Source organism: Syngnathus typhle, linkage group LG13 (assembly GCF_033458585.1).
Source record: "Syngnathus typhle isolate RoL2023-S1 ecotype Sweden linkage group LG13, RoL_Styp_1.0, whole genome shotgun sequence".
NCBI classification, from domain to species: Eukaryota; Metazoa; Chordata; class Actinopteri; order Syngnathiformes; family Syngnathidae; genus Syngnathus; species Syngnathus typhle.
This window is the reverse complement of record NC_083750.1, coordinates 7,432,930-7,444,763: the sequence shown is the minus strand read 5'-3', so window position 1 is coordinate 7,444,763 and position 11,834 is coordinate 7,432,930. Positions and strand designations below refer to the sequence as shown.

The following is an 11,834-nucleotide window of genomic DNA, read 5'->3' as shown; positions in this document are numbered from 1 at the left end:
CGGCATATTTGGTCATATTACTAAAACACTTTACATTTAACATTTTGAAAAGCACACGTAAATCAAGACCGCTGTTTTAACTCATGAGGCCATTTACTTAATTCTAGACAATGACACTTACTTAGGTATTTGTTGTAAATGCTTTTAATTTCCAACACCAGAAGCTTGTGGTTTATAGAAAAAACGCATTTGCCACTAATTATTCTTGGATGAAGATCTTGCTACTATAAATTATTGGAGAACTTATGAATTAGTTGTGAATCCCTTTACTTTCATCACGCATAAAAGATTTATCCTGATAAGTGGTAAAACTGGGTCTATCCAATGCTGTCTTTGCCTCGTCAGTCTTGGTCTCAAAGGCGTTGACAGGTAGTTTTTGGGACGCACTGATGGACATGTCCGTCTGAACGGCCTTCTGAGTATATGAGGGTTTCTGCCCGGGCTTGAACGTGATGGCGGGCAAGGCCTGCTGCTCCCGCTGGACCCTCTTGTCCTCCCACAGCTTGAGCAGACGCCGCTGGTTGTTGGTCATATCCTTGAGGTTCTGCTGCAAAGACTGGACCTGCTCCTCCAGCAGTGTCTTGGACGTGACGGCGTTGGCAAGCTCGGATGTCAGTTCATCCACAGTCAGACCCAGCTTCGCCGCCTTCTCTATCAGGGCGTCGCACTCACGTTCCTTCTCATGCAGGTCGTTGATTATATCCTTTGTAGTCTTGCCGAGGAACTTGGGACTGCACTCCAGGCCAATATCTATACGCAGGGTTTTGACTTGCTTCCTCAGCTCCTTGTTGTCTATGAGCAAGGTCTTGAACTTCTGCTTCAGGGCCTCAGTGGAGCGAAGCCTGGACTCATACTGCCGGAGTTTTTCTCGCAGGATGCCTTCTCGGTGGACAGCGTCATCCCGCTCCTTTCTGCATTTTTCCAGGAGTCTTAAGGTCTCGAACTTGGATGCTCGGTCACCTTTGGCAGTGGCCATCTTATCTTACAGCAACTCAAAATCAAGCAGCTGCAAAATTCCTTTTACAAAGTCATTGTTTTCATCCACACGAAAACTGCTTGAGCGGCTATTTGCGAGCCCGACACTGAGGCAGGTGATATTGCCCTCACGGGGTTAGCGCCGATCTTCCGCGTGTAACTCAAAGCTGGTGGCTAGGATGACCTGTAACCAGGCCGCCGGCTTCCCTCCCACTGACAATGTTTCCAGTGACACCATTCTTTTCCCATTTGTCTAATGAAGTCCGTAAACAGAGTCAACTGAATGCTTGACATTCTTCCATGTCCATGTTAACATTTGTTTTCTCAAAAAATGCAAATCAACGACTGGATTCTTGCACATTATAGCGGATTAAATAAAAGGAGTCCTTAGGCTGGTGTTCATATTGACTTAGTGTTTATTTAAACTGACTGCCCAATTCACTCATACCTAAAACAGGATAAGTCACAGTGATGGAAGTATTTTTTTTTTTTAATAAATGTAATCATTCCATCAGCAAATTCATACATTTTTAAATAATGTGGCTTGTCAATCAGCAAAAATGAATTATTAAATAAAAGATGCAACATTTGTGGAAATTTACAAGGGCTTTATGTGCAAATATGTATTGGGGCCACAGTAAAGAAAAAAAAGAAGTGTTTTAAGAATAAAGTTATAGTCAAAGAATGACTATATATAGAAATAATGGAAGAATTAAGTTGTTTAGAGAATAAAGTTGCATTTTCAAGAAAAAAGTACTAATTTACAATATTATAGCATTACAAGGAGAAAGTTGTCATTCAACGAAAATCTAATGTTACAAGTCCTCTTGGAAAATCAGATCCTCATTCTTAATAAATTATAACCTTGTTTCTCATAATACTACAAACTTATTCTTGTAAAATTACATCCCTGTTCTTTGACAACTGTCAAGATTTTTTGCTACAGTACATTTCCTCTTCAAAAGTTCACGACTTATAATTGACTGATTTTATGTTTGTTTGTCGCTGCTTCAGTGTGACATTAATAGCTCCCATACATTTGTTGACATGGTATGTTAAGACCAGTAAATAAAATTCAAGACATCCGTTCAGTATGGACGCACTGTCCGAAACCCACTACCACAATATGCAATAAACGGCATCTAAAATGTCATCGATGCCGTTCCAAACACCTTTAAGATTGGTCGTGTATTGGCGTTAAATAGAAACCCAGAGCACCATGTCTTGCCCACCCCGTTACAAAGAACATACTTGGCAGCGGTGCACCAAGCGCACCCCCTACAAGTAGGTTAGAAGGTGAAATCCACACAGCCCTTGACTTCATCGCCGCAAGGCAACCCGATTCTCTCGAGTAAGGCAACAGGAGACGCTGCAGTTTGGGAGAGGGGGGGGGGGGGGACGTACAACAACACAAGGTTGACACGCGTGTTGGAGAGGAGAAATCATGTCGAGGTAAGTGCGGTGTCGAGTGTTGTCCTCATTCGAACACGAGGAGTGAAAGAAGGGTATTAAAAAAAAAAGTGTGTACCTTCTAACTACTCCTCATGTCGTGTGCGGGTGGAGCATTGGTGTAGTCGAAAGATTGCTGCGCGGTGGCAGCAGTTCTTCTTCGCTGAAGAAATACATCTAAAATGGAGGACAACAAGAACGACGTAAACAGCGGCTCAACCAGATATTAGAATCAACCGCACAGACCAAGTAAGCCAAAGTAATAGGACATGTGACACCCGCTAGCTAGCTAGTCACTATGTAGCTACAGCTAATGCTTGGGGAAAGGGTTTAAAGATGTTCACTGTGAGTGCGTGTTTACTTTGCAGCCAACGGCTAGCAGGGCATTGAGCATCACGACGGCAGACATGACTGCCACGATCACTTTGGGCTTGTCGTCGCGGACGGCGGGCCAGAAAGTGATGACCAGGACGGACCCCGATAGGCAGAGCGCCACCACGATGGTGAGCCACCGCACCCACTCGACCGGGATTATCCACAGAACCTTGTGTGGGCAATGAGAACAAGTTAACAAATATGATCTGAGGGAGGAAATGGGGTACATTTGCAAAGGACTTTGATTTGTCTGTCCTGCGACGGATTTTGGACATGAAACTCACCACTGCAGGAATGTATATGGAAAGAGAGTATCCATACACACAAACAATCTCAATGAAGGAATAAGAGACCAAGTTCATGATCTTGTTGTTCCTCCACAGCAGAAAACCCCATACGGCGAGGGGTACTAGCCAAGCGTAGCTGAAGATGGCTGTAGCAGCTATGGAGACTGGGGTGGGGGGGGGGTGAAAAAAACATGAAAGCTATGAGAATATACGTCTCTGCAAGTAGGGGCACTTGTAACATTTTTTGGTCAAGCTTTGACTTTGTGGAGCTGAGTAAATAGAGTTCTTTTTTAGTGCTTACCTTTTCCAAACTCAGGTGTGTACTTGTAGCTTGGCTTGCCCAGGTTCACCAAGAAGGTGGAGAGGTTACCACTGATGGCGATGGCAAACACAAGAGTGGTGCAGATCCAGAACGGTCCTGAGAGGAGTCATGAGCGTATTAGGAATATCAGATTAAACGGTAAATTTATGAATTGGAAAATACATGTGCGTTTGCATGCTTACCGTAGAGATCGGGATTTCGGCGAAGGTACACATGGACGAAGTTCTTTCCCGGCCAAGGCAGCATAGAGCCAACAATCCTTTCCGTCACCTGAGATAAAAGTCACTTGATGGGACTCTCAAAAATTCCTGACTGTCCCGTGAGTTGAAAATGACTCAGGCTAGCTTACACTTACAGATGTTTTTGTTTAATACAAAACACCACATTTTGTGGTTTCAGTTACAATTAAACAGTCATACTTACATGTCGTGTGTCAACATTGAAAAACTGTTGGTAGTACTCAAAAGACCAGAAAGCTGGGCTTTTCTTCTCCCCTGAGAGAAGCTATAATGTAAAATTTATTCTTAGTCCCCAACAACATAATAATCATCACATATATATAACCAGAATCTTGCCTCAGCTTTGTCATCTTCCTCCATGGGATCTTCATCACCACTGGGAACAGAACCACCGAGGGACTTCTGGTTTATAAAATCATCCTCGATGTTGATAGCCGTTGAGTTGCTAGCAGTTGCTAGCAGATTGCTCTCTTCGAATTCTTAAAATTGTGACATAAAAAGACAACATACAATTCAGCTACACCAGTTGTTACCTAGACATTCAGTGGGAACTTACCACACTTATAATACCACAATTAAGTCACAATAACAATATAATAGCACACATATGTGCAATGTACATCATCTGCTGTGCCATTTTTGAGCAAGAATGAAGACTCAAAAGTTGACGACGAATTACGTCACCTACCTTGAAATTGAAAAGGGTCGTTCGCAGACGCCATCTATGCCAACCAGTCAGACAGGAAGTTGTCGGATTACTACGTGAGACGAAACAAGTCCTAAATACCTTTTTGGGGGGAAACTGAGAGGAAATTAATAACCAATCACAGTTCCATATCAATAGATAAAGAAACACGCAAACAAGCAAGCGTTTCAACTTGGCTACTTGTTAGCACGTTTGCACTGTAGAAACGAGGACGGTACGTTATATACTCACGTTGAAACAAATAAACAGTACTTTTAAGTGGTGTATGAGAAAGCCTGGAGGACAATTTGACCAGAAAAGTAAATAAAATGCTCACTTTAACCATGCACGCTACAAAAATCGTGTCCCAGCTGTTAGCTTACGTTGACGGAAGCAGGACCCGGATGTGTAAGCGTTGTAAACAGATTAACTTCCTGTTAGTGGTTTTTCAAAACAATATTTATCTTGTTTCAATAATAAAAATCACATTAAAAATGAAAGGCTACGAAGATACAATTTGAGGATGAAAATACTACTATTTATTTGCTCTGATGAAACTACTTTTGTAGTCGATAGCCTTTATTTGACACCATACTTTTAAAACAGACATCTGGGTGGATTTCCAAAAGTAAAGGTAATTCAAGTAAAGAAAATCAAATTGAAACGTAATCATCGATAGTCTAACCATGACATATTTAATTACGTCTTGGAGGGCAAAGAAAGATTGTGTCGTATTTAACGTGTGCTCATGATAAAACTGTGATGTTTCTCGTCGTGGGGATTTTATTTTGACAGCACAAAAGCAAAACACTCAAACCCCAGTCAATTCGAATGTCGGCGCTGCCACCCAACTGCGGTGCTTTTTTATTTCATTTTAATTGGACAGAATTCGATACACCTATTAACTTGATGTTGTTGTGAAGGTGGACAAAAACAATGGACGCCAGCAGCGTGTACGTACGAGAAAGAGGCCACCTGCGTCGTGTCAGTGACAGCATGCTCTGGAGGCCGGTGATGGCCTCCTCCACGTCTCCGTCTTCTTCCTGTCGGCGGACCAACCCGCTGGTTCTTCGGAAGGAGCACTTTGTGTCCACGTACAACGCGGAGGGCAGCCTGCGCTACAGCAGCAAGTCGCTGTTTGACATCACGCTGCTCTTTGTGGTGTGCAACGTGCAGCACGTGGACTCGCTGGTGGGCTTCCCGGAACAGATCGGGGACAGGCTGTTCGCGGCCGCGAAGGAAAACCGTGTATTTCTGAACCAGGAAGTCTCCCCCAAAGTTCTGCAGCTCTTCGGCGACGCCTATGGCGACACGGTGCTCGGTTCCCTCTGCCTCAGGAACAGGTCTGACCCACCCTTCGGTATTAGATGTTGTCGGGCTGCAAATTGGTATCATGGTCCTTTGATGACCTTCAAATTTCCACAAGATTATTCGTGGTGGATGAAGTTTACGTGATTGTGATCCTTGTGTGTCTCAGGTTTCCTCTACTGAGCGAGCGAATGGCTGACATCAAGACCTTCCACAGTTTGAAACGTTTGGACCTGTTCGGCTGCCGACTGGGCGACGACCATGAGATATTCCAGCACCTGACGTCGGCCTCACTTGCGAGGTGATAAACTGCCCTAGGGTCAAGGCTCGCTGTGCCCATCATTTTTCTTTTCGGCCTTCTCTCCTCCCGTAGATGCTTGAGTCAGCTCTTCATTGGTGGCAACGGCCTGTCGGATGATGGCCTGCGGCGACTGATGGCGCCTGTGAGAATAATGAAGAAAGGACTGGACTGTCTTCAGTGCCTGGATGTTTCACGTAAGTTGCCATTGTTCCAATTTTGAGAGGGAAGAATGAAAATAACTAGTTGCGTTACTCATGACACGTTTGCTTGAGGTGCAGGTATTATTGTTGTCCACTTGGGGTCGCCATTTCAGGTTTTACACTCTGTATGAGCCTTGGTTTGCAATGATCTCTTTAATCCAGATAACCCCATTTCTGAGAGGGCTCTCCGCTACCTGAAGTGCCTTCCCAAGCTTGAAAAACTGGATGCATCTGGCACCAGCATGAAGGTGCTTGAGAGCACACTTAGTTTGTATTAGCGCTTAGCTTAAACAAAAAATAATTTTGTCCTTTGCAGTTTAGCGCAAGACTTAATTCCTGCACGTGGGAGCTGCTGGGCCTGACTTATTCCGAAAAGGCGCTGGATGTCTTTGACCACTCCGAATGTAAAACACAAGGATGGGCAGAGCAGGTAAGCAGGGTTGACGTTTTTCGTGAATCGTTGTCTGTTGTATGACCGATGTCTCATATCCAAATGTGTAAGGTTGTAAATCAGTGGGAAACCAGTGGAGCGCAAATGTCCAAACAGAAGAAACTCGATGAGTCCAGAATATCGGCGCTTCGCTTTTGTAAGTGTTTATTGCTCCATTTTGCTTTCAACGAGCAGTTCAAAAACCGCCATTATTCATTTTACATTTTGAAGTCGGCAGGCAAAAGTTTGTCCAAGAAGTGTTGAACTCGACACCGTTGTGTCGCGATGAAGATGCAACACCTGAGAAGCATCGTCTGCATTTCTACAAGCCTCCAGCTGGTAGCATCGCAGACGGCGCCTCCTCCGACAGAACTTGCCAGATCGCAACGGGCAAAAGGAAGCGGATGTCGGAAAAGTGCGGCGACGGTTTGACAGCTAGTCCGCCGACAAAACGCGCCTCCTCGTCGGTGTTGACGACTGACGATATGGATTTGTTGGACCTATACTGAGATGCATCGTCGCGAGGACTGTACAGTTTTGTTCAGTTCAGTTTTATCCATCCATCCATTATCTGTACCACTTGTCCCCACGGGGGTCGCGGGCGTGCTGGAGCCTATCTCAGCAGTAGGCGGGGGACACCCAGAACTGGTTGCCAGCCAATCGCAGGGCACTCAGACACCTAGGGACGATTTACCAAGCATGTTTTTGGGATGTGGGAGGAAACCGGAGTGCCCGGAGAAAACCCACGTAGGCCCGGGGAGAACATGCAAACTCTACACAGGGAGGGCCGGAGGTGGTATCGAACCCGCACCCTTCTAACTGTGAGGCGGTCGTGCTAACTAGTGCCGCCAGTTATGTTTTAGAAATAAAATTATTTTGTACTGTTTGTGTTTTGTTCAGTTCATCTTCACCCATTCCGTTGAGAACAGAAGGAGCCACAGTCACTGTTGGGTTCAAAAAGAGCAAATTATTTTATTGTTAAGATCTGTCAAGTACAGTTTATGGCAGTGGGACAACAGGAACCAGCCAGGTGAGCGAATTTAGCTTATCGCATTTCATTTGCCATTTTGTCGAAACATTGAGTGCCTGGATGAAATCAACTCAAAAGAAGTCACAGCTTTTAATAAAATAAGCACAGCCACCAAATGCATAATATATAGAAGGGGATTTGTATTGGCATTGCAGAACCATCATACAAACCCGTTTGAAAAGCACCGAAAGGGGCGTAAGGAATCAACTTTAGAAACATTTGACAAAGTTTCTTAATGCGACCACAAGTGGAATTAAAAGTTTTTACATCACCACACTCATTTAGTTTTTTTTAGACGTCAGACTGGCCGAGGTTCACTTTTGGAAGTAGAGGCCCCGCCTCCTCGCCATCTTCTTGCCCTTTGGAGGTGATGACGAGCAGGGAGGATGCCGGGTACGGAACCAGCTTCTGCGTCGAGAAGAAATCCCTGTCGCCGTAGATGCTCAATTTCTGAAAAATAAAATGTTGTCACGTAACAAATTAAACTCCAAAGTCAAAGTAACCACAATATCTAGTGTGTCATTGCTCTGTTAAAAGTAACAAGGGTTATCCCCAAAGGTCTCACAACAACTGACCTCAGCCGGCACGTACTGGTCCACAGCGGTGGCCACGGTGGCACAGCAGATCCAGACAAGGACCAGCACAGACAGTACCAGGGTGGTGGTGAGAATCCAGCCTGGCAGCCAAGGGTTCCTGAGGAGCAAATGTTTCAACCTCTGCTTAGTGTCCTTTCAGGCTATTTACAAAACCTTTTTTTTTCTTCTCATAAGAGTTAATTAATTTTGGGTTCCTGTTTCTTCATATAAAAAGAATATATGATTTTGCCTCCAAGTGCAGCCTTCCCCGCTTCCCGAAGACTCAGATGTTTATTCAGAGAATGCGCAAAAAAAAAAACCTGTTGTGTTGAGGTGCATTTGATATAAGTAATAATATACAAATGTGTTATTAAACCTTGAGAGGCAGCTGAAAAAGTTGTAACTGTAGTAGCTGCGGTCGGCACTCATGTCACGATCCCTCTCTTGGATGAGCGTCCGCTGGTAGTCTTTGTAAACCGGGCTATTCACATCAGAGACTTGAAAGGAGACAAAAAACAACATCACACAAAAGTAAGACTATTTGGTCTCTTGAAAATGAGAGCTTACACGTCTGTACGTCCTCTGCGTCATCTTCTTTCTCAGATTCAAACTGATGGGGAAAAACAGATTTGAATTAGGATTCAGTCTGACAAGCACACAGGATCCCATATTCTTGTTTTTCCCCTCGTAGCATCACTCGCCTGGAAAATGACAACTTTGCCGTCGTCAGCCTGGAGATAAAAGGTCCACGTATTAGTGATGAAGCCGTGCGCCTGATTCATCATGTCCTCCCAAAAGCGTTGCACAACCATCAGCGGGTAGAGCAGGTGAATCCTCGGCTCCATCGCTTCAAGCTAAATGTGTGAGAGTAAGGCACTCAAATTTACCCATTTGTTGACGGAACAAGTTTATGGTGGGGTTGACTTTCGAGTTAAGACTTAATTGTGCGTTGAAATGGAATGTAGCTTATCAAGATGCAACCTGATTCCAGCAGTCTCATGAATGCTTAACAAGTCATATATATGGCGTCAAATAATCTTGTCAGCCACTTCTTTTTAAGGATGACGTTGTAAGATGTGCTTAGAGCTTTTGATATCAGCTTCCCTTTGGAAACATATTGATCCTGACTGACAAGACAGTTCCATATTAGGGCAGACATATTGTGTGCACCTGTTCATGGCGCTGCTGGGCAAAAGGAAGCTGGTTGTTGCAGCCCAGGTTGCATGCATACTGCTCGATCACCTGCGTGTAAGCTTCGTGACAGGCTGTAAGAGAATTTAAAAAAGGATTACAAAGAGACAACAAAGGAAACAGCGCAAGCAGCAAGTGACTCTCTATGCTTCCATGTCTATGATCCCTTTGAGACAAAAGACATGTATTTCCTTCGACTTTGAACCCGATGAATGTAAAGCCCAGTGACATTAGAATTAGAGTAAAAGTCGGACATTTTCTCTTACTTGACTGACAGTCGGCTAAGGTCCGATTCAAGTCTTTACTGTCACGAACAAATTGGCAAATAGAGAACAAACGGCAGCCTCGCTGACAAGCGTAGAGTTCCTCTTCCTACGAACACACACAAACCACAAATGCCCACTGAAATGAGATATTATGACATTATATCAAATAAACTCGAGGCTAAAACTTGCTTTTATCCAACTGAAGCTAGCCAACTTACTCACCCGCGGATAAGTGTGTAAAGTATAGGTCATTTCACAAGACCTATGGCAAGATGCCGTACTTCCCAAAACGCTATCGAACACGTCCGAGGACGCTGCCACCAAAGTCCCAAAGAGTCCCAAAAAGAATACGATTCTAGACGCAGTCGCCATTTCGTAACCTGCTCAAAACAAACCCCAAACAAAACAAACACGGTCGCTTCCTCCTCCACCTTAATCCGATCAAGGCCTCGCGAGAACATATCCTCTCACGAGTTCTCATTGTTTACAGGCCAAGCAGTCGCTCTCGCGAGACATTCCAGAAATATTTGGATGCATTTATTAACTCGGGAATTTTTTAATTCAGTACGTTTTATGCCAAGATTATTTTGGGAAGATATGACGAACCGTGAATCAAATAGCCTCTAAGCGTAAGAAAGATTCTGATTGATAAAATAAAAAAGAGCTAAAACCTAAACAGCATGAAAATGTGAAAATCCCTGACTTTCATTGTCTTTTTTTGCGTGCCCGTTGCATATACACTTATTCTAATTTCACGCTGAAATAAATCGAAATTAACCGTGAAGTAGTCACTATGTGTTTTAATATTCAATTCAGAATAATAAAACCACAAAGAATAAAACAAAAATATCGGGCAACTCCCATAACATAACCATAGCATATCTTATATTTCCGACAACAACAAATGCAACATTGGTAGCACTGTGTTGCTAGCTACGGCTAGCTTTAGCAGCAAACGTTTTTATTCTGTTCCAACCTCATGTGAACATTTTATCAAGCTACTCTTAAGATGGACAAGTTTGTGGTGCGGCTACCTAAAGGAGACAGGCCCAAAACGTCGAGGAGTACCGAGAAGAATTACAAGCAAACCACCATAGAATCCTTACGAGTGGGTTATTGTGTTGTTGTTTTTCTGCACGCATGCTATCTTTGAATACGAGCCAAATATAAGCAACCTAATAATACTTTATCTACAGAGGGTGGTCGTCATTGAGGACATATTGCGCTATAAATCCACACTGGAGCTGCCAGGACAGAGCAGGGACAACATGCTGAGTGCCTTGGACGCCTTGAGCAAGAAGATGCCATCCAAGGAGGTGCTGAAGTCAACCAAAATAGGTAACATGATGCAAAACATTGTGGAGGGACTCGCAATCAAACATCCACTTCAGTTGTCTTCCATAATGACACGTCGAGATTTATTTAAAGTCTTGACTTTATTTTAACCTGTAACAAAACTCTTTGCCTTCCACAGGTCACACCGTCAACAAATTGCGGAAGCACCCAGAGCCTGAAGTGAGCTTGGCGGCTTCCGGAGTGTACACTGCCTGGAGGACGTTTGTGGAGGAGAATTCCAATAAGCCGTCAATCGAAGTGCACTCGGACAAGCAATCGGAAGGCCTTAGGAGCAATGCCAGGAGACTTCTGGCTGAAGCGCTGGAGCTCAAGGTGAGGGTTGGTGTAAAAACGGGCATCATCTTCTGAGGTGATGCATCAATTTTTCTCCTCCATCTTCGGTAACCACGTGGCGCAACTGCACTGTTAACTGAGCATTTGTTCCTTTTTGTATGTATTTCCACGCCTGCCTGCCAGGAGGACTGCGGCCTGGTGGACAACACCGAGAGGGAAGTGTTCCACCAGAGCGGTCGGCTTGTCAGCGGCTCGTACCGGAGGACAGTACGGACGCTGGTGTTCGCCTTCAAACGGCAGCCTGAGCTCCGAGCGAAGCTAAAGCGGGATCATGCCTCGGTTGCCCAGCTGGTGTCCAAGTATAAGCGATAAGCTTTTTATCTTGTGTTGAATGTAAATATGCAATTTATGATTGGCGATGTATGTTTTTATTCTTAATTATGCTTTGTTTTCATACTGTATCAAAAGTGTGAATTAAAAATAATCTTTCACACATTTGGAGGATATCCTGATAGTTTACATTGTTACCAAAAGACTTAGACAATTTTTTTTATTTTTTTTATCCAGTGTTT

At 44.1% G+C, this 11,834-nt stretch overlaps 5 protein-coding genes across 12 annotated transcripts; 2 read left to right on the top strand and 3 right to left on the bottom strand.

Annotated features, from left to right (window-relative positions):
* Window positions 1-250: 250 nt before the first annotated feature.
* Window positions 251-976, bottom strand: zgc:113691 (uncharacterized protein LOC503529 homolog). Its single transcript, XM_061295728.1, has one exon. It carries the CDS (start codon window positions 974-976, stop codon window positions 251-253), a length of 726 nt encoding a protein of 241 aa, XP_061151712.1.
* Window positions 977-1,373: 397 nt separating this feature from the next.
* yipf1 (Yip1 domain family, member 1) lies at window positions 1,374-4,773 on the bottom strand. 8 transcript variants are annotated; one of them, XM_061294632.1, is made up of 10 exons: window positions 4,670-4,773; window positions 4,336-4,449; window positions 3,984-4,126; window positions 3,832-3,912; window positions 3,591-3,678; window positions 3,388-3,504; window positions 3,084-3,250; window positions 2,786-2,968; window positions 2,504-2,601; window positions 1,374-2,344 (listed from the first exon to the last, which is right to left on the bottom strand). In XM_061294632.1, the coding sequence occupies exons 2-9, from the start codon at window positions 4,367-4,369 to the stop codon at window positions 2,518-2,520; spliced, it is 897 nt and encodes a 298-aa protein (XP_061150616.1). In that variant the 5' UTR covers window positions 4,370-4,449; window positions 4,670-4,773; the 3' UTR covers window positions 1,374-2,344; window positions 2,504-2,517. The 8 variants fall into 8 exon arrangements, with proteins under 8 accessions (XP_061150616.1, XP_061150617.1, XP_061150619.1 ...); XM_061294633.1 differs by having other exon boundaries at window positions 4,336-4,405; window positions 4,585-4,763; XM_061294635.1 differs by having other exon boundaries at window positions 4,336-4,369; window positions 4,585-4,763.
* Window positions 4,774-5,110: 337 nt separating this feature from the next.
* On the top strand, window positions 5,111-7,457 carry lrrc42 (leucine rich repeat containing 42). Its single transcript, XM_061294586.1, has 7 exons — window positions 5,111-5,675; window positions 5,810-5,941; window positions 6,014-6,135; window positions 6,304-6,389; window positions 6,458-6,571; window positions 6,644-6,728; window positions 6,803-7,457. Exons 1-7 carry the CDS (start codon window positions 5,269-5,271, stop codon window positions 7,078-7,080), a joined length of 1,224 nt encoding a protein of 407 aa, XP_061150570.1. The 5' UTR covers window positions 5,111-5,268; the 3' UTR covers window positions 7,081-7,457.
* Window positions 7,458-7,518: 61 nt separating this feature from the next.
* tmem59 (transmembrane protein 59) lies at window positions 7,519-10,091 on the bottom strand. Its single transcript, XM_061294625.1, has 8 exons — window positions 9,856-10,091; window positions 9,634-9,739; window positions 9,347-9,441; window positions 8,878-9,030; window positions 8,744-8,786; window positions 8,553-8,673; window positions 8,177-8,294; window positions 7,519-8,051 (listed from the first exon to the last, which is right to left on the bottom strand). Exons 1-8 carry the CDS (start codon window positions 10,003-10,005, stop codon window positions 7,893-7,895), a joined length of 945 nt encoding a protein of 314 aa, XP_061150609.1. The 5' UTR covers window positions 10,006-10,091; the 3' UTR covers window positions 7,519-7,892.
* A 436-nt stretch (window positions 10,092-10,527) lies between these two features.
* Window positions 10,528-11,757, top strand: tceanc2 (transcription elongation factor A (SII) N-terminal and central domain containing 2). Its single transcript, XM_061294673.1, has 4 exons — window positions 10,528-10,741; window positions 10,830-10,971; window positions 11,108-11,301; window positions 11,446-11,757. The coding sequence occupies exons 1-4, from the start codon at window positions 10,643-10,645 to the stop codon at window positions 11,632-11,634; spliced, it is 624 nt and encodes a 207-aa protein (XP_061150657.1). The 5' UTR covers window positions 10,528-10,642; the 3' UTR covers window positions 11,635-11,757.
* Window positions 11,758-11,834: the final 77 nt, after the last annotated feature.